This window comes from Scyliorhinus canicula, chromosome 28 (assembly GCF_902713615.1).
Source record: "Scyliorhinus canicula chromosome 28, sScyCan1.1, whole genome shotgun sequence".
Classification (NCBI taxonomy): Eukaryota; Metazoa; Chordata; class Chondrichthyes; order Carcharhiniformes; family Scyliorhinidae; genus Scyliorhinus; species Scyliorhinus canicula.
Window position 1 is genome coordinate 7,407,178 of NC_052173.1, and position 21,783 is coordinate 7,428,960.

The 21,783-nt window shown below is 49.1% G+C and overlaps 1 protein-coding gene across 4 annotated transcripts in view; it reads left to right on the plus strand.

The window, feature by feature from the left end:
* spryd3 (SPRY domain containing 3) overlaps window positions 1-18,536 on the plus strand; it is a 277,836-nt gene extending 259,300 nt beyond the window's left edge. For all 4 annotated transcript variants that reach the window (XM_038786404.1, XM_038786408.1, XM_038786407.1 and 1 more), the window contains 2 exons: window positions 12,895-13,034; window positions 15,898-18,536. In XM_038786404.1, the coding sequence (XP_038642332.1) occupies window positions 12,895-13,034; window positions 15,898-16,032 (275 nt within the window). In that variant the 3' untranslated portion in view covers window positions 16,033-18,536. The remainder of the gene's footprint in view (window positions 1-12,894; window positions 13,035-15,897) is intronic.
* The last annotated feature ends 3,247 nt before the right edge of the window (window positions 18,537-21,783 follow it).

Here is a 21,783-nt window from a genome sequence, read left to right on the forward strand (position 1 = left end):
ATCTCAGTTTTGAAACTTGACCTCCAGCTTCAACAGCGTTTTGTGGGCGAGAGTTCCAGATTTCCAACACCATTTCTGTAACAAGTGGGTAGCATAGTGGTTAGCACAATCGCTTCACAGCTCCAGGGTCCCAGGTTCGATTCCGGCTTGGGTCACTGTCTGTGCGGAGTCTGCACATCCTCCCCGTGTGTGCGTGGGTTTCCTCCGGGTGCTCCGGTTTCCTCCCACAGTCCACAAGATGTGCGGGTTAGGGTGGATTGGCCAGGATAAATTGCCCTTAGTGTCCAAAATTGCCCTTAGTGTTGGGTGGGGTTACTGGGTTATGGGGATAGGGTGGAGGTGTTAACCTTGGGAAGGGTGCTCTTTCCAAGAGCCGGTGCAGACTCGATGGGCCGAATAGCCTCCTTCTGCACTGTAAATTCTATTTAAAAAAATTTTTTTTTGAAGATTCTAAGTGCTTCCTGATCCACCCTGAACAGGCGGGCTATAATTTTAAAATTCTGCTCTTCTCGATCTGGACAAACCCCCATCCCCGAGAACAAGTAGTTTCTCTCCACCTACCCTATCAAATCCTTTGATCATCTTAAATGCCTCAATCAGCCCTTCATCTTCTATCCTTCAGGCACTACAGACCTAGTCTGTGCAACTTTTCTTTGTTCTTTAACCCGTCCTTATAATTCAACCCTTGCAGCCCCAATACAACTGTCAGTCGTAGATCGGTTGGTAGCACTCTTGCCCTGAATCAGAGTTTTTTTTTTAAATTTAGATTACCCAATTATTTTTTCCAATTAAGGGGCAATTTAGCGTGGCCAATCTGCCTACTCTGCACATTTTTTATTTTTTTTTGGGTTGTGGGGGTGAAACCCACGCAGACACGGGGAGAATGGGCAAACTCCACACAGACAGTGACCCAGAGCCGGGATCAAACCTGGGACCTCAGCGCCGTGAGGCGGTTGTGCTAACCACTAGGCCACCGTGCTGCCCCCTGAATCATAGAGTTTACAGTACAGAAGGAGGCCATTCGGCCCATCGAGTCTACACCGGCCCCTGAAAGAGCACCCTACCTAAGCCCACACCTCCACCCTAAACTGTAACCCAGCAACCCCACCTAACTTTTGGACACTACGGGGCAACTTTTTTAATAAATTTAGAGTACCCAATTCATTTTTTCCAATTAAGGGGCAATTTAGTGTGTCCAAGCCGCTGTCCCCCGAGCAGGGTGCTTCAGGGTCGGACTCCACCCAGTACAATTTAGCACCCCGGACTTGTTCAATTTCTCTGGGGAGGGGGTCAGCAATAACCCCCTGCTTGTTAGCGGGTTATGGTTTGGAAGACCCTTTGTCCCAACTGCTGTCTTCAGACACCTCTGCCACCATTCCGGACCTGTTTCCGGAGTTATTTTCGGGGACTTCCAGTGACCAGCAGGGACGTAGCAGGCATCTGCACCACCGCCTCCCACTGACCCGGGATCCCGGGACGAGCCTGAGGAGATCCTGCCTGTCGATGATCCAGGTGGTGGGATCAAGGCAGCCCCTGGGTTGGATGGTGGGCCCGTGTCGCCCGCTGCACTCAGTGTGGTGGAGGACTCGGGCCTGGAGGGCGACTGTCCGAAGGCTGATCGCCGCCCAGTGTCGGGAGCGCAGGGTGCATGAGGCTCTCTGCAGTGGGGTGCAGGGTTCACTCATGCCTGACACTGTGTCACCCCTCACCCCCTCTGGGGGACTCCCGAAATCTGTCACATCATAATTGAAGGTTCTTTTGTTTTTGTGCCTCTGTAGATAGTTCAGGCAGTGTCCTATTGGGCCCCCCTCCATTAACACTCTGACTCCCTCCCTCCCCACCACCCTCCTTTTCCCCTCTCTTCCCACCACCCCCCTTCCTTTCCCTTCTGTTGGTACAGAGAGTATCTGGTCTCTCCAGCGCAAAGTTTAGTGCTTGTACCATTTGTTTTTTGTAGAAATGTGTTGTGAACTGTTTTAATAATCAGAGTATTCCCCCCCCCCCCCCCCCCTCCTCGTACATTGGCACCCAGTTTCTCCAACACAAAATTAGTGTTTGCACCGTTTGGCCCTCTATATATTTTTTACTATTTTAATAAAAAGATATGGCCAATCCACCTACCCTGCACATCTTTGGGTTGTGGGGGTGAAACCCACGCAGACACGGGGAGAATGTGCAAACTCCACACGGACAGTGACCCGGAGCCAGGATCGTACCCGCGTCCTCGGCGCTGTGAGGCAGCACTGCTAACCACTGCGCCAACGTGCCGCCCTACTATGGGGCAATTTAACGTGACTCAGTACTAACCTGCACATCTTTGGACTGTGGGAGGAAACCGGAGCACCCGGAGGAAACCCACGCACACACGGGGAGAACGTGCAGACTCCACACAGACAGTGACCCAAGTCAAGAATCGAACCTGGGATCCTGGAGCTGTGAAGCAATGGTGCTAACCACTGTGCTAACATACCTCCCCTCTCAGAAGGTTTTGAGTTCCAGTCCCACTCCAGGACCCGAAGACCAACGTCTAAGCTGGCAGTACAGTGGGAGGGCTGCATTGTCAGAGGTGCCATCTTTTGGATGCGACATTAGAACATAGAACATACAGTGCAGAAGGAGGCCATTCGGCCCATCGAATCTGCACCAACCCACTTAAACCCTCACTTCCACCCTATCCCCACAACCCAATAACCCCTCCTAACCTTTTTGGACAATAAGGACAATTTATCATGACCAATCCACCTAACCTGCACGCCTTTGGACTGTGGGAGGAAACCGGAGCACCCGGAGGAAACCCACGCAGAAACGGGGAGAACGTGCACACTCCGCACAGACAGTGACCCAGCGGGGAATCGAACCTGGGATCCTGGCGCTGTGAAACAACAGTGCTAACCACATGTGCTCCCGTGCTGCCCGCAAAACAAGGTTGCGTCTACCTTCTCGAGTGGATGTAAAAGATCCCATGGCGCTGTTTTGACAAAGACTAGGGGAGTTCTTCCCAATGGCCTGGCCAATATTTATCCTTCAGTTAACATCGATTATCTGGTCATCATTGTGTTGCTGTGTGTGGGAGCTTGCTTTGCGCAAATTGGCTGCTGCGTTTCCATCATAACAAATATATCTAAAGTTGAGATTCGACAAACACTTAAATAGTCTGCTGGTCACATGCTGCTTCACATCCTGGTTCTGCAATGACACATCCATTAATTAAATATTCTCTTTAAGTAACATGGCAACATTCCCCTTTTTTCCCGAAAGATAAACTTTGAATCAGAGTACATGTACATACTATCAGGTGGTTGTGGAAATTATTTGCACAAAAGATTCAGCATCTAAGAGTCTCCACAATGTACATGGTTTACTAATCTTTCCAGATCTCATGACGGTATAACCTTGCTGAGATCTAGGGCGGGACTTTCCTGTCCCAGGACCACGGGGACTGTTGCGGGCAGGATGGGAAAATTGGCTCCCCCAGCCCCGGTGACATTAGTGGAAATTCCCAGCCCGCGGCTCGTCACTTTGGTATTATTTGGGAGCTTTTGAACTGCCAGTATCCTGTATCATGCCAGTGCTGATTGTTTCTCGAGTGTTCGTCCACAATTTCACGCTCCGAGTTCATCTTGAAATGTGTTCTAGATGCAATTAGACTGCTGGGTTGGTATACTGGGCAATTCTCTCAACTGGCTTCTGTTCCTCCTTAACATCACCTCATTCGGTGTGGTGTGCCTCATTTACTTCTACGACAAAGCCAGACTCTCTGGGCGGGATGTATAACCCAAACATTTTGTCCGTGATGCAGACTAGGCAGTTCCGCACCTGCAGGTTAGCCATGTGCAGTCTTCATTTGCCCTTGTTTATTGAGAGGTTTCTCTTGTATTTGAACAGGTGATGGTTTCGCAACTTGCCTCCCAAACATGGTTTGCATTGGCGATGGTAAGCCCGTGTCTAAAGATGTTTATTTATTCACTCCTGGGATGTGGGCATCACTGGCTGGGCCAGCATTTATTGCCCATCCCTAATTCCCTCTGCAGTCCACGTGGTGTAGGTATACCCACTGTGCTGTTAGGGAGTGAGTTCCAGGATGTTGCCCCAGCAACAGTGAAGGAACGGCTGATATCATAGAATCATAGAGCATACAGTGCAGAAGGAGACCATTCAGCCCATCGAGTCTGCACCGGCCCTTGGAAAGAGCACCCTACTTAAGCCCACACATCCACCCATCCCAGTAACCCCACCTAACCTTTTTTGGACACTAAGGGCAATTTAGCATGGCCAATCCACGTTACCTGCACATCTTTGGACTGTGGGAGGAAACCTGAGCACCCGGAGGGAACCCACGCACACACGGGGAGAACGTGCAGACTCCGCACAGACAGTGACCCAAGCTGGGAATCGAACCTGGGACCCTGACGCTGTGAAGCAACTGTGCTAACCACTGTACTACCGTACCACCCATATATTTCCAAGTCAGGATGGTGAGTGACTTGGAGGGGAACCTCCAGGTGGTGGGGTTCCCAGGTATCTGCTGCTCTTGTTCTTCTAGATGGTAGTGGTCATGGGTTTGGAAGGTGCTCCTCCAGGTGCTCCGGTTTCCTCCCACAGTCCAAAGATGTGCAGGTTAGATGGATTGGCCGTGCTAAATTGCCCCTTAGTGTCCAAATACAAGATTGGGTGGGGTTACTGGGTTATGGGGATAGGGTGGAGACAATGGCTTAAGTAGGGTGCTCTTTCCAAGGGCCGGTGCAGTCTAGATGGGCCTAATGGCCCCCTTCTGCACTGTAAATTCTATGATGACCAAATATACCGGCCTGGATTCTCCATTTCAGCGGACAAGTGCCAGCTCGAACGGAGAATTCATGGGTGTTTTACGATGAAGGGGCTAGCAGCGGCGCTGGGTGAAACTCCCAGCTCCTGCGCCAAAAGCGGCCAGAGAATGGCCGGGGCCCTGACCGCGCATGCGCACGCCGATGACCTGCAGCGGTCGCGCTGTACAACATGGCCGCGGCCGTGGGCGGACCCGACCCAGCATCCACGACCCCACAGACCACCCCCCACCATTCCCCTCAGCCCTTACAGAAGCCCCCACCCTTGGCCCGGAAAGCGGCACGGCACTCGGCTGACTGTGGCGGCGCTGGACACAGTCCACAGCCGCCACGCCGTGTTCCCAACCGCTGACACCACATGTGTCCCGTGCGGTCGGAATGTTGGCGAATGGGGGGGGTTGGAACATTGAGGGAGGGCCTGCCGATGACACACCAACACCATTGCAACCACGTGTGACACGAAGATGTCATTTCCGAGGGGGCGGAACGTGGCTGACCAGCGTCAAACCGGTACCGGCCCCGATTTGGGCGTCGGAACCCATTCTCCTCCCGCTCGCCAATTACGAGAGAATCTCGCCTCCCCTTTGATTCTGCAGTCTGTGTATTTGGCTGTCTGCCTCCCTCAAATTGCTTAACTCTAGAAATTAGAAATTCTCTCTGATTCTATCTGAATGCCTACTAATCTCGTTACTGGGAGACTCGCATCTCATTATGTCTTTTTCAATGCTGGCTGCTGCTGTCTAAAAACAGTTTCCACCTGAGCAGATTGCATCCTATTGGACCTTGTTAACTTTGTTACTAGGCAGATCCATGAAGCCCCCCCCTTTTTTTTTAAATGAAATGTCTTAACTTGAAAGATGTTTGAGTTCTCAACCCTTTTCTTATTTGTTCTATCTTATTAAACATTACAACATTCAAGAGCATGCGTTAACATAGAAGATGCTTCAGAGAATTTACACCTACTGTTCCCAAAATTTTCTTTTAGTTCAATGGTTGCAATTGCAAACTCCGTCGGAATAAATTTCAAAGGGTTGCGGTCTGTATGTAAGATTGTCTCTGCTGGATTGCTGGCTAGACATAAGTCTCAATGTTATAACGTCTCTTTCTCAATGGTCGAATTCTTCTGCTGGTGACGATTTAATTTCTTTGCGAAATATCCCATTGGATTCTCAAGGCCGCGTTTGTCTTTTTGCAGTTACACAGCTCCTACACCAATGTCACTCGATTCTGAAACCAGCTTAAATTGGGTGCTGCCAACACCGGATTTGCCGTCAACGCGGTTTTAAAATGGTTGAATATCCATCCAGTTAGGGTGCTTTCTCTTCTTTAAGAGCTCTGTGAGTGGTGCTACCACGCTGCTAAAGTTTGACACAAACTTGCGGTAGAGGTTGCTCCTGCCCAGAAATCTTAAAATCTCCTTTCTGTTGCTGGGTTCCGGGAAATCCCAAATGGGCTGTATGTTTGCATCCCATGGGACCATTTGGTCATGTCCCACTATGTATCCCAAATCTGACATTTGGTCCTCAGCAACTTGCTTTTTTTGCTCGATTCATCACGATATTAGCTGTCAAACAATTCCTTTAGGTGGTGCAAATGCTTTTCCCAACTCTGGCTGAACACCACTAAGTCATCAATGTATATGGCGCAATGACTCGAGCCTTGAATTATTCTGTTTGTGAGCCTCTGGGATGCTGCGGGAATGTTGTTCATCCCACATGCCATAGCTTTGAATTGATAAAAGTCCTTGGGGTGTCACAAAAGCGGGAGATCTCCTTTGCCCTCTCAGTCAAAGGTACTTGCCAATAAACATTCAGCAAGTCTATTTTGGAGATGAATTTCGACCGTCCAACACTTTCGATGCAGGCAGTTTTCCAAATGCAAAATAGAAAACGGATCCCTCTGGGCTATGGCCTGTGGTCCATACACAGTCTCTGGGTCCCATCAGGTTTGGACACCATGATGATAGGGAAGCTCCAATCACTAGGACTCAATTCAGTACGGTCATTCTGGAGCTTATACCTAATTCCCTTCTGTACCTGCGATAACTTAGCTGGACTTAACCACGCAGATGTTGTTTGATTGGAACAGTGTCCCCCACATCTACATCGGGCTACGCTAACCCTGTTCTACGCAGTTTATTCCCCCAAATATATTTCTAGGACTGCAGTTCATTCTGGCTGTTATCTGGGAGATGACTTAACCACTGGTTTATGTTTCCCAGTACTTCGTCATTGCCCAAATGAACGACACGGAAGTCACTATCAGAATTTAACCCTTTGCTTTGTTACTAACACATCATGCTTGTTCTCATCTTCCCTAACCCAATTCTTCTCTAACATCTTAACATAACATACTCTGTGTGATTTGCATCTATCTGGGGTGCGTACCAGATAGTTTACCTTGCTCCATTTCCTTTCAATGGGATATGATCCACTGCATCTAGCTTTCAAGGGTTCACCTACACAGGTAATAACACGAGCACACCCTCTCTTGCTGTAAAACTACGAGTCTGGGCCTTCCCATCAGCCCTTGCTTTCATCCCTACTGGGCTGTCTTTCAATGTTTTCTCGTCACCTCACAGGCCCCATTCAGTCATTCCCTGAAATTTGAGAAGTAGTCTAAAAAGATAGTCTCTGATTTTATATTAAAGAACTTTTCACAAATCAATTTCAGTGATCCTCTGACCCCATGCCTAAATGTTGCTGCAGCCCTCCTGTGTGTTAACTCGCCCCCTTTTCCCTCCCTCCCTATTCGGTGTCAGCATTGAAGTTTTAAATTGTGCTCACAATTCTTGAATCTAAGTGTAATTAGTGAACAGCAGTAGTCCCAGTCCCAATCCTTCTGGAAGTTTCTGCCTGTAGACAGTGAAGAACAACACTGACCCGAGGGGGAGAGTTACTTCTCTCCACTCGCCAAACATCCTTCAGCCAATAGTTTTCTGTCCTTCAGCCAACTTCCAATTCCATTTACTCATATATTTTGTGCGCTAATAGCTACACTAACAACCAATTTAAGATAATCAAACGAGCTCATAACGAAGCTCATTTATGCTTCCTCAAAGCGACATACATTCATACGCAGGCACCCGTTCACTGCAAAAAAAGGAATATGTTCAAGCCTTGCACCTTTTTTTTCAATTACCCAGGAGCTTGGGAAGCCTATAGTTCACCATTGCTTTCTCCATGGCAACGCCTCAGCCAATCATCACTTTCTCCTGCAGTATAAATTGTGATTGTTTGAAATTTGGTGTTCTTGTGTTTGTCCTGATGAGTCCAAGACAAAAAACTTTGACGACAATAGACTTTTCAGCAATAGACATTGTTATTAATGCACAGAACTCTTGTATTCCTTTTGTCCAGTGTTGCTAAGAAGTTAGGGTGTGATTTTACATTTTAACGAGCTTAGTGCAGTCAATCACCGAGATTGTGGTGCTGTGGGGGAGTGGGTATGTCAATGCAGCTGGATGCTCACGGCCAACATTCAACGTAGCCTGACCTAGCAAGGTCTGTGGGCTGTGTGTGTGGGGCTGCGAGAACCCCGGTAAGTCCTGCATAACCCCGGAGCCCCAACCAGAGACAAAACACATCCAAATCTTAGTGCATTGTCAGCAATTATTTCTTGGGCTCCGATTTCAAAACCAAACTTGCTAAGAGTTGGAATGTTTTCTCCATTGCTGCCTTTAAAATGGGCACATTTTCGGCATGACAAAAGCCTGATTTTATCAAATGTCATTTCTCACAAACATAACTGCAGAATTTCCGCTTGCAATAATCTTCATATCTTTATGAACTGTTGATTGGAATAAGCGAGGATTTGCTTTTCTGCTGGCCTGTCGAATCAGACCAGCAAGTGTCGCCCTTCCCTGTCGAGGACTAGTTTGAATTGTAACTCTGGAGCAATATAGGCTCACTCCTTATAGAGGCTGGTCAATTTATTCAATCGGAAGAAATCCTACATGCAGTTACAGGTAGTCTTCAACTTCACGATGATTAGGAATTGATACCCTGTTTCAGCTGTACAATACCGCCAGTTTCGACTTTACAAGGCCATGCCAGGGAATAGTTAGTCTTTACTAACTGTTTTCCTTTATGTTCCGCCTTTCGCAACCTCAGGAAGGGCAGACTGCTTCTCAGATACGGTATAGAAGTGTCTTTGCCAGTGTAGGTGCTATTATATCATGGGAAATATACTGCTGGAAGGCAATTGTACTGAGGCAAGATCTCCCAAACTGTTTAGTATTCAGGACCCAATCCCCCTCTTTTATAACATTATGCCGATGGAAAAACCGACTTACAACGTTTCAAGACATTGGGGCGGATGTGGCCAAGTGCCGGGCCGAGTCCAGTGGAGCCAAGGCAGCTCGATTCAGGAGCAAGGTACGGTTCAGGATGCTGGGCCCAGCCAGACTCTGGGTGATTTATGGAAATGGGGAACACTAGGGCAAGGCACAGGAGTTTCACAAGAGCAGGCTGGGAAAGTAGCAACAGTAATGGACGCATATGGACCATTAACAATGGCAATGTTCCTTCATTTGTTAACAATGGCACGTCCTTTTGGGGGGGGGGGGGGGGGGGGAGAGAAGCTAAGGGGCACCATGACGAGAAAGGGAGAAGGGGTAGAGAACAGGATGCTTCGGGAGTCGCTCCCAGCGAGGGAACCAACATGCTGGTTGGTGGGGCAACTTCAACTGTGAACAGGACCCAGAGACTGACAAATCCAGCCCCAATCAGCCCTGGCGAGGGAACTACGCGCCTTTATGGAGAAGATGGGGGAATTGACCCATGGAGGTTCACGCACCCGAGGGAGAGAGAATTCTCTTTCTCCTCCCAGGTTCACGAAGTAGACACTGGAATTGATTTCTTCATCGTGGGAAAATCGGAGCTTCCAGGGGTGGTAGGGGCGGAATACTCTGCAATAGTCATCTCCAACCACGCTCCGTGGATGTGTGCAGCGGGCCCAGCACCCCCCCATGGAGACTGGATACACCCCTCCTTACCAACAAGGCAGTCTGTGAGAGACTCTCACTAGCCATCGACGGTTATGTAACCTGCAACCAGAACGGGGAGGTCTCACCCTCCACATTGTCTGAGGCACTGAAGGCGATGATATGGGGTTAAATAATTGCATATGGGGCACTCGGGGGCAGGAAGGAGAGGGCAGCGAAGCAGTAGCTGCTCAACTCCAAACTGAAGGTGGCCTGGTGGTACTGCACAGCCCTGACCGGGGAACTACTGACCTGCTGTCCACTGGGAAAGCAGTGAACCAGCTCCGCCAGACACCAGGGACCTTTTATGAGCAGAGAGCTGGCTCACCAGCTCAGACAGCAGGCTGCCACGAGGGAAATAGCACCGGTAAAGGACGGGAGAGGCAAGCTAGTCGCAGCACCACACGAGATCAATGAGATCTTGGTGACTTACTACTGAGAGCTGTCCACCTCCGAGCTCCCGGAGAGGGACTCGAAGATGAAACAATTTCTCGACAGGCTGGACAGGTGGGGGCGGAAGAGAAGCCGGGACTGGAAGGATCAACAGAACTGGGGGAAGTCAGGGAGAGCATCAACTCCATTCAGTTGGGAAGGAACCGGGATGGATTCCTGGTGGACTTGTATAAAACTTTTCGACAGCACTGACCCCAACCCTGTGGGAGGTGTTCAACGACTCGCTGTCGAGAAGGACACTGCCAACCACGCTGGCACAGGCCTCCATGTCACTGATCCCTAAAAAGGACAAAGACCCGGTGGAGTGCGGAGCACGCAGATCTATCTCACTCCTAAACACTGATGCCAAAGCTCTGGTGAAGCAACTGGAGAGTTGCTTGCCAGAATTAGTTGCGGAGGATCAGATGGACTTTGCCAAGGGTAGACAACTAACGGTGAACATCAGCCGCCTGCTGAACGTGATCATGACACAATCCGGGGAGGGGACACCAGAGGTGATCATCTCCCTGGACTCAGAGAAGGCGAATGGAGGTACCTCATTGAGGTACTGGAACGGTTTGGGTTTGGGCCAGGGTTCACCTCGTTGGGGAAGTTGGCATTCAAGCTGGCCCAAGCCAAATTCCGATACCTGGGAATCCAGATAGCCCACGACTGGACACAGATCCACAAGTGGAACCCGGCGGGTCGAGTGGAGGAGGAGACCTGTGGAGGTGGGACTTGCTCCCACTCTCCCTGGCGGGAAGAGTGCAGGCAATCAAGAAGAAAATGGTGCCTAGGTTCCTCTTCCTGTTCAGATGCCTTCTTCACAAAGGCAGACAAACTAATCTTGGCGTTGGGTGTGTGTGGTGGGTACCACTGGGCAGCTACTGCTGAAAGAACACGGGGATGGGTGAAGGAACCCGGAGCGTAATGGGTTAAAATGGCGGAGTAGTCCTGCACGGCGATATCCCTCCGAGCACTGGCCCCAGCGCCATTCCCATCTCCCCAGCCAGGTATTCAAGAAGCCCAGTGGTAGTGGCCACACTGAGAACATGGAACCAACTGAGACACCACTTCGATCTGACCGCAATGTCCACCATGGTTCCCATCTGCAAGAACCACAAGTTTCCCCCCTGTGACTATAGATGCCTCCTTTAAAAGGTGGGGACAGGATGAAGGGACACTGATGGTAGGGGACTTATACATAGACGGCAGAGTAACCAACCTGTGGGAGCTCACGGATAAGCTCCAACTCTCAAAAAGGAACGAGCTGCGATACATACAGATAAAGAGCTTCCTCTGCAAAGACAACAGCAATGTTCCCCCAGTGACCAGGACACTCCCTACTGGACAGGAGGCAGTAAATGCACGGGCATGTACGGACTGCTGCGAGAGGAGGTACAGTCACCACTGGACGAGAAGCAGGAGAAGAGTTAGGCAGAGAGATAGGGGGAGGACTCCGGATCAAAGCACTGCACAGGGCGAACTCATACCCAGGGCTGAGCGTAACGTAGCTAAAGGTGGTGCACACAGGGCACACTTAACCAGAACCCGAATGAGCGGGTTCTTCCCAGAGGTGAAGGACAAATGTGAATGGTGCCAGGGAGGCCCGGCCAACCACAGCCGCATGTTCTAGTCTAGTCCCAGACTCGTTGGGTACTGGACAGCCTTCCTCGAGGCGATGTCCAAGGTTGTGGGGGTGGAGCCATGCTAGCTAGTGCCGATCTTTGGGGTATCGGAGCAGCCAGAGCTCTTTATGGTGAGATGAGCAGATGCCCTAACTTTTGCTTCCCTTATCATCCGCCAAAGACTCCTGCTCACCAGGCAATCAGCAGCGCCATCCAAGGCCGCAGACAGGCTGCCTGACTTGGCAGAGTATCTCAAATTGGAAAGAATAAAATAAACCATTCGGGGATTGGAGGCAGACTTCCACAGCATGTGATATGTGGGGGGAGGATCGTGCGGAGGAAGGGGAGCGAGGGGGTATAAGGAGAGGGGGTGAAGACGCTAAGGCAAACACAGGCCAAGCACAGCAGGGGAGCCAGAGGGGCAAAGGGCAAAGGAACACCTATTGGGGCAACCCCCCCCCAATATGTTCTAGTACTGGGGGAAGCATGGACATAACTACGGTTGTAGCAACTGACTCCCGGGGGGCCTCCCATACCTGTACATAGGTCCATTTGCATAAAGGTTTGTTTGCTGTTCGTTATTTCCGTTTGTATACCCATTTTGTCGATTCCCTTTTCTCTCTCTTATTGTGTGTTGTCCACATCAAACGCTACTGTAAATAATTGTAAAACCAATAAAAATATAATTTTTAAATAAGTCCCAGGGCTGCCTGTGTTTCATTGTAACTTTTGAGTGCTGTTAATTGGCTGAAATGTCATGAAAATAATCACACTTCGATCTCAAAAGCTTGATGGAAACGAGTTGAAGAGAAACAGGATGCACACGGTAGCCACGTTGCACAATAAGTGCCTGTCATATATGAATTCATATTCCTGTGGCATTAACTGATGAACCAGTCCCAGTTTGAGAGCATCCTCCAACCTAACTGTTCCCAGTTTCTAAAGGCCCCTCTCATCGTTTGAAAGTTTGCCTGCACCTTTCCCTCTGAGTACTCTGTCCTGACTGACGTCCGTTTCTTCCTCCCAGCCGACAGTGACGACTGTGTTGACGCTGCAGAAGTGAGATCCAAACAGAGGCACGTGCGGAACATCATGTATTTTAATGATGAGGAGGAAGAGGACGAAGGAGAGGAAATGGATCAAGAATATGATGGAAAGAAAGTAACGGTACGGGCGTCTTCACCCCCTCTCCCTATACTCTCTCCCCTTGTCCCGCAGTCCGCTCTTCTCACACTGATTCTGCCGAATACAGTGTCTAGCAGGCCAGAGTGTAATAGAGACAAGTTCTGTGAGCTGATGTGCAGTCCTGCTGCTTGTGAATGGTGAACCGGGGCTTTTAAACATAACACACTGGTATTTGGCACCGTTTTGTAAAGTCCTCTGTCTCACCTTTTTGGTTCTTTCCAGTGTGCCTCACTGGTTGAACAAGATCTCTGTGAGGTCCTGTATTCCCCTCTTGCAGACACCTCTTGTGCCCTGATGGTGCTAACACAATATGCAGCAGGGAACTGAAGTGGCTGTTGATTCTGCTCCTTCGAGGTTACTTGGGGTACCCAAGGTGAGTTAGTTGCAATGAGGGAGATGGTTCTGTACATGGACTAAGTTCTGCTATTCTGATCCACTTGTTGAAATGTCAGGAAGTTCCTGTGGATGGTTATAGATTGAGAGAGGGGAATGAGCAGCTAGACCTGGATGTCATTGTACACCAGTCACTGAAGGCATAGGTTTAAGGTCCGTGGGGCAAAGTTTAGAGGAGATGTGCGAGGCAGGTTTTTTACACAGAGGGTGGCGAGTGCCTGGAACGTGTTGCCAGGGGAGGTTGTGGAAGCCGATACATTAACGGCGTTCAAAAGGCATCTTGACAAACACATGGATAGGATGGGTATAGAGGGGTACGGCACAAGGAAGTGCTGAGCGTTTTGGCAAACGTTGGTATCATGACCAGTACAGGCTTGGAGGGCCGAAGGGCCTGTTCCTCTGCTGTATTCTTTGTAAGCATGCAGGTACAACAGGCAGTAAAGAAGGCAAATGGTATGCTGACCTTCATTGCGAGAGGATTTGAGTACAGGATCAGGGACGTCTTGCTGCAATTATACAGGGCCTTGGTGAGGCCACACCTGGAGTATTGTGAGCAGTTTTGGTCTCCTTCTCTGAGGAAGGATGTTCTTGGTATAGAGAGAGTGCAGCGAAGGTTTACCAGACTGATTCCAGGGATGGCGGGACTGACGTGTGAGGAGATTGAATCGGTTAGGTTTATATTTGTAGGAGTTTAGAAGAATGAGGGGGGATCTCCTAGAAACCTATAAAATTCTAACCGGACAAAACACGGATTAGATTTGTTTATTGTCACGCGTGCTGAAGTGCAGTGAAAAGTATTTTTCTGCAAGCAGCTCAAACAGATCATTTAATACATGAAAAGAAAAGAAAAGAAAATACATAATAGGGCAACACAAGATATACAGTGTAACTACATAAGCACCGGCATCGGATGAAGCATACAGGTTGTAGTGTTAATGAGGTCAGTCCATAAGAGGGTCATTCAGGAGTCTGGTAACAGCGGGGAAGAAGCTGTTTTTGATTCTGTTCGTGCGTGTTCTCAGACTTTTGTATCTCCTGCCAGTTGGAAGAGTGAGTAAGCCGGGTGGGAGGGGTCTTTGATTATGCTGCCTGCTTTCCCCAGGCAGCGGGAGGTGTAGACAGAGTCAATGGATGGGAGGCGGGTTCATGTGATGGACTGGACTGTGTTCACGACTCTCTGTAGTTTCCTGTGGTCCTGGGCCGAGCAGTTGCCATACCAGGCTGTGGTGCACCTGTAAAAGTTGGTAAGAGTAGATGCAGGAAGAATGTTCTCGATGGTGGAGGTGTCCAGAACCAGGGGTCAGTGTCTGAGGATACGGGGGAGACTATTTAGGACAGAGATGAGGAGAAATTGCTTCAACCAGACACTTGTGAGCCTGTGGAATTCGCTACTGCAGGAAGCAGTTGAAGCCAAAAAGGATATGGGGGGGAAAAGCGGGAACATGTTACTGAGTTGGATGATCAGCCATGATTATAATGAAGGACTGACAGAGCAGGCCTGAAGGGCCGAATGGCCTCCTCCTGCTGTTTCAAAGAATAGACTCAGTACCTCAGTGATGTACAGATAGGTGTTCTGCTTCTATTGACAGCAAGGCTGCTTGAAGGTCATCCCAGGGCGCAGAGAGTAGCTGACACTCACCGACATCAGTAATGATTAGCAGTTTGATAAAGAGGGACTGAGAGGTAAAAGAGGTGAGGTCAAGCAGCAGGGGATGATTAGATTCTGTCAAATTGGGGGTTACAAGACTGTAGATTGCAGGAGTTGCAGAGTTTGAAAGTCCCTGGGAAGAATAGTGTGGGAGTCAGTGTGGTGAAACTTGTTCTGATCGCAGTAAGGTTACACTGAAGTGAGAGAGAGGATGTCAGGGCCGGATTGCCCAATAGTCAACCTTGTGTTCTCACCTGTCCTGCGCAGAAGTGAGAAAACCTTGTCTAGCTTTGGTCTGTTAGTCAAGACATAGAGAACGGAGTGAAGTGTTAGCCGTGGCTCAGTTAGCAGCACACTCCCCTCTTCGTCACAAAGATGCGCATTCATTGTTCCACTCCCGAGAACTTGTGCACAACTTGAAATGAAATAAAATGAAAATCGCTTATTGTCACAAGTAGTATAATAATCGCTTATTGTCACAAGTAGGCTTCAATGAAGTTACTGTGAAAAGCCCCTAGTCGCCACATTCCGGGAGGCTGTTACGGGAATTGAACCATGCTGCTGGCCTGCCTTGCTGCAGCGAGGTAAAACAGACTGACCACTACCCTGGTCAATATTTATCCTTCAGCCAGCGTCAGTGGTGCGCATTCTTATCGTTGCTTCTGGGACCTTGCTGTCTGATGATCGGCAGCTGCACAGTGACTACTCTGTGAAACATTTTGGGGATTTCCTGCGAGGGGTAGGGTGTAAATATCTTTGGAGGGAACAAAACCGAGCACGTTTTCATTTGCCAATCTCTTTCAGGTATTTTTCACTCGAAACGGAAAGATAATTGGCAGGAAGGAAGCGCCAGTGCCATCTGGAGGGTTCTACCCCACCATCGGAATGCTTAGCAACGGCGAGAAGGTTAAAGTCGACTTGCATCCGCTAAGCGGCTGAGCGGTTCATCCACTGCCCTCTGAACACAGCATGTCCGTCTCCATACTGCCATCTACTGGCTGTGATCGAGCCCCTGACACCACAGCAATATTGACCATTATGTTTGGCCATTTTATGTAACTCTGCGATTCCATTGGCGTATTTAACAAAGATACATAGGACAAGTGTCTATTTTTGATTGTTTTCCTTCGTTATCTGTTAAATCCTGCTTTAAAACACTAAAAATCCGCTGCTGCTTTCAAACCTTTTGCAGTTATTATCGCCCAAGTTGAATTGATTACCTCAGCGACACACCCTTGGCATTTGATAAGCCCAGTACCTGAAGCTGCTGTTGACGCGCACATCCAGAGCTTTTGAACCATCATTGCTCGACACCAAATTAGAAGGTGATCTGAATTTGTTCCCCCCTTGTTTACTGGCTGTAAGCTGCTTTCACAGGGGCGTTTCTGAGGAGTCTCTTGTCCTGTCAGTACAGCTCTCCAGTGTTCTGTAACCAGCAGAATACAAGTTCACTAGGTCTAGATGTGCGATCCCGTGCTCATCAGCTAAGCACGCAGATGTGAACTGTCATCTCCCTGCACTTGAGTTCTGTGTAGAGTGCCTTACCCACACTACTAGCAAGGCTGCCCTTCTGACCCTGATGTTACCATTACAGTCCACCAGCACAAAGTAAGACCAATGATCCAGTTAGGAAATAGCCCCACTAATATCTGCCCCCTTTTTTCTTTGTACCTGCTGCAAATGGAGCATTTCCTGTCCTTCCCTTCTATTCCACCGTCAGTCTGTATTGTTAAAATGTCTCCAGGAGTATGCCGTTCCTCGATTTGTACCTCCTGACGTTTCTTTGGTGCATCTGTACGAGACTGGGGAAGCTGTAGAGCGTTGGTCCGAAGCTTTGTGGTGCTATTGGAGCATGTAGGTATGGTTAATGTACACTAAGAACACTCATCAAAACTTTGTTGCTCTTCAGACCAAGCTGACTTCAGGTGCTTTTTGAGTTGATTTCCCTTCACACACTTTATTTTCACACCCTCTTAAAGCAAAACCCTCATCCCCCTGACATCTCACGTCAAATCAACTTCATCAAGCTTTTGCAACTTCCAAACAAATTGTTCAGTTCTGCAATGTTGAGATGTGCCGAATTCCTACATGTTTGGAACGGTTTCTTGACACAGTTCCTGCTCGTGTTCAATTTCCTGCATTTACAAAGGCCTTTGACCCCTTCGGGTGTAGGTCAGTTTACATCAAGGCATCGTTGGAGTAGGTCAGCTTGTGACTCTAACAGTGACCAGCGGGGGTGGGTGAACAGCGATCTGGAGCAGAGACCTTGACTGAGGTTTGCATCCAATTAACCCAGGATGCTGAGGGCGATCAATTCATCCACTGTTGTCAGGGTGCGATCAGCGGCAACACCAGGGTCAATGTTTTCCCCCAATACAGAACTTTAATTCTCAAGATTCAAGTTTGAGAAGACAATATATTACTGAGCGTGGGGAGCATTAGGTGTGGTATTAAAGTGTTTTTCAGACTTGCTGCATGATGTTAGAAGGAACTTCGGAAGAAGTGCATCTCATCCCTCACAGGCGGAATGCTGGATGGTAAAACATGCATTAGGAGTGAGAGCTATCTTCATTCAGCCATTAATTGGACTTCCCCTCTTTCGAGCTGCCAAAATGATTTTGATATTCAGGATCTGACATGACTCAAACACCACGTGTGGCAGAGAGAACGTGACTTGTCTTGGAGCAAAGACAGTCTAGTTTGAGACAATGCTGGAGGTATTGGGCTATTTTGGGGCATTTCGAAAACGTCCTCTTTTAACCGCTGCGTTACAGATGTGGAGTGAACCCTGCTAAAAGACCTCATCGTCCCACCTCACCTTTTTCCCCCCGAATGCCGTTTTGCTATTTTCTGCAGCTTCCTATGTTTTTTCTCTTGCTTGTTTGAGGTGATGATGGCCTGGACCAGTTCTAGCGCCCTGATCATGCTGCCGCCCCCCCCCCCCCCCCCCCCCCCATAATAAGAAGTTTGACACTTTGCTTTGATGTTCGACCCTTCCAGCCAGCAGACCAAGGAGATGTTTATCCTGCCTGACTCGGAGCTGGATTTGTTGATGCACTGCACCATGTGAACACAAGGTGGCACTGAAGCACCGGCTGTGTACGCTGGTAACCATTTCATTTGATGTCTAATTTTTCAGATTTCTGTAACATTGTGTGTTAAATGGAGGTTCGCTGAAAGAGAATGAAACACTGAGTTAAAAGGAAAAGATGGTTCCAATTTCCCCCCCCACACCCTCCCTACCCTACCCCCACCTGATCTTTGATATAATTTGAGTGTTGTAAATTGCTTATTGATTGTGGATATTTTTAAGAAACAACTTTAGCATGTGGCAGTATCCTACCAACTCTTTTCTATCAATAGAAAATTGTGCACTATATTATATCAAAGATATGTACATAATTCAGATGTTTATATGCTTTAAATAAAAGATATTTCCATAATTGTCCGTTCTTCTCTCTGATCCCACAGCGCTCCGTGCTACTGTGTAAAATACATCAAAGCTGAAGCTGTTAGCAAAGGTTGCATGATGGCCTGCATTCAAGCCACAGGTCGCAGGCCAGCGTTCCCAGAACAGCACTGAGGGAACGCTTCACTGTCACAAACGCAATCTTATGGATGAGATGTTAAACCGTTGGCTCACAGAGGGGCGTTGAAGATTCCCATGGCAGTTTTCAAAAACGAGCAAGGGAATTGTCGCCCACTGTTCCTCCGCCAACGTGAAATCCGGTTTGTGGCATCTTGCTGTGCACAGGTCTGCACGTGGCTACACTTTCCCAAAAATTATATTTAAAAGCACCTCATTGGCTGCCAAAACGTCATTCGCCCCCTGCGACTGAGGTGGACTAGCCTCAGTTCATTAGTGAGCGTGAAGGATTTTCATGTCTTTGGGTGAATATTCAATTTTTTTATTGTTAGGTTTGTTTCTAGTGCTTGGCTTAACAGCTTATGCAAGAAGCAGCAATACATTGTAAATCAACAGTAGCATAATATATATTCACAAAGAGCAGACCATCAGAATGGCTATTTCCTTGCTGCATCTGGAGCTTGTCTCATTTCAAGGACAGATTCCATGAGGGGGAGTTTTAAAAGTTAGTTTTAAACTAACTTTGCGGGCGGGTGGGGGCACCAGTATGACAGGTTAGAGCAGAGTAATAAGCTGCACAGAGAACTGGGAGAGACAAATCGTGCTGGAGTAACAAATAGTTCAGAAATAGGAGGGATCAGGAAAATGTGAAGCAGTCTGCATCGGTTTGAGCAGGGGGAAGCCTTTTGAGCCAGCTCCGCCATCCAATAATATCAGGGCTGATCTGATGAAAATGAAATGAAAATCGCTTATGGTCATGGTTAGGCTTCAATTAAGTTACTGTGAAAAGCCACATTCTGGCGCCTGTTCGGGGAGGCTGGTACGGGAATCGAACCGTGCTGCTGGCCTGCTTAAAAAGCCAGCGATTTAGCCAAGTGAGCTAAACCAGCTTTCCTATCTGTTCTCCCATAACCTCTGACCCCTCAAAAATCTGTCCAACTGGGCCTTGAATATATAAATATTTTTAAGATATTTTATTCCAAACATGTTCAACATAATAACATAACCTTAACATCTAGCAGAGTACACTTTTATCCATTTTTTTCCCCCATTTACTTTCTTTCCTCCCCCTTGACAAATAGCTCCTCAAATATAGTCATGATCAGCCTCCACCGGAGCTCAAAGCCCTCCTCTGACCCCCTCAGGGCAAATCTGATTCTCTCCAACCTGAGAAACTTGTACCAGTCTCCTAGCCAGGTCGCCCCCCCCCCCCCCCCCCCCCCCCCGCGGCGTGGCCAACCTCCAATCAAAAATTATCCATCGGTCGGCGGGCAATCAGGTGACGGCCACGACATCGGCCGCCTTCCCTTCCAGCAGCTCCGACACCACGAAGATCGCCACCGTAGGGTCCAGCTTCATCTCAACCCTTACAATCCTCGATAGGGAGCTGAACACCACCTCCCAAACGCTTTAAAACTCCTCAACCCCAGAACATATGAGCATGGTTCACCGACCCCATCTCTCGCACCCGTCCGCTACCCCCGGAAAAAATGTCCCTGACCTGCTCTAACCCCGCCTCCCTCAATCTCCTAAAATGAAAACCGCTTATTGTCACAAGTAGGCTTTAAATGAAGTTACTGTGAAAAGCCCCTAGTCACCACATTCTGGCACCTGTTCAGGGAGGCCGGTACGGGAATTGAACCCACGCTACTGGTCTGCCTGGGTCTGCTTTAAAAGCCAGCTATTTAGCCCAGTGTGCTAAACCAGCCCCTATACATCCCCCCCCCCCCCCCCCCCGGCCACAAGGTAAACCTCTGATTCCCACACAGAGTCATCACTGAAATCTGACCCAGTTTAAAGTGCCTTCTCAGCTGGTTCCGTATTTTTCTAGACGACTCCACCACCGGACGCCGTATACTTCCTCGGGGGGGAACGGCAGCAAAACCATCACCAAAGCCCTCAGACTCATACCCTCGCAGGACTGCTCCTCTAACCTGACCCAATCTGCCCCCAACCCACCCACCATCATTCCCACGTTCGCTGCCCAATAATAATACAACAAATTTGGGAGCGCCGGCCTGCCTCTGCCCTTGTAACAGAGCCCTCTTCACCCTCGGCACTTCCCTGCCCACACAGATTCCAAGATTAATGCATCTACCGTCCAAAAAATGGCCATGGGAGAGGGACTGAAACACAAACGGGAATCTTGGCAGTATGTTCATCTTGACCATCTCCACCCTGCCTGCCAATGTCAGGTGCAGCGCATCCCACCATTTAAGGTTCCCCCTTAACCTCCACCAACCCAGTCAAGTTCTACCGATGCATCACGGCCCACTCGTGCGTTACCTGAATCTCCAGGTACCGGAACCACTCCCTTGCCACCTCAAACGGCAGTGCCCCCAGGTTCGCCCGCTGCATTCACCGTAAACACCTCGCTTTTCCCTACATCCAATTTATAGCCTCTTTCCCCTTTTTTGGGATCAGTGAAATCGACGCCTGCGCCAGCATAGCCGCCAACTCCCCCTTCTCCACCACCTCATTAAACATGCCCAACAGGTGATCGCAAACTGCTTATTAAAAATCCGCCAGGAAGCCATCCGGTCTCGGCTCCTAACCTGACTGCATCATGCCAATGCACTCCATCACCTCCCGCACCTCCCTAGTAAACCCCGTTTTCTTATTCAGCAGTATGGCAACCAACTCGACTTCGAGTCAAACCCTGAGTGGAACACTTGCCTCACCCACCTCTTCCTCAACACACCTCAACCCGGAGGTGTGTCTCCTGCAGGAAAATCACTTGAGCTCTCAAACTTTACAAGGACTGCTGACCGGCCCATTTAGGCCGCGGACATTCCATGTCACGAATCTCAGCGGAAGCTTCCGCCTCCCCTCTTCCCCCCCCCCCCAGAGTCCACCATCATCACCCTTAGGCTCCGCCCCTCCAGCCCCACTCGGTATCGGGTCAACCCAAGATGGCCCCCCACCCCATCCATGACTAAACTCATACTCCATAACTGCCTCATTGCTTCCCAACCCCATCCCTTTCCCCACCCTCCACATTGGCTACCAACCACAGCTCACCGCCCCCTGCACATCCATTCACTAGCATTTCTTGCTCGTGTGGCCACTCCCACCTGAAGGCCCTAACACAAAATCCTACCATG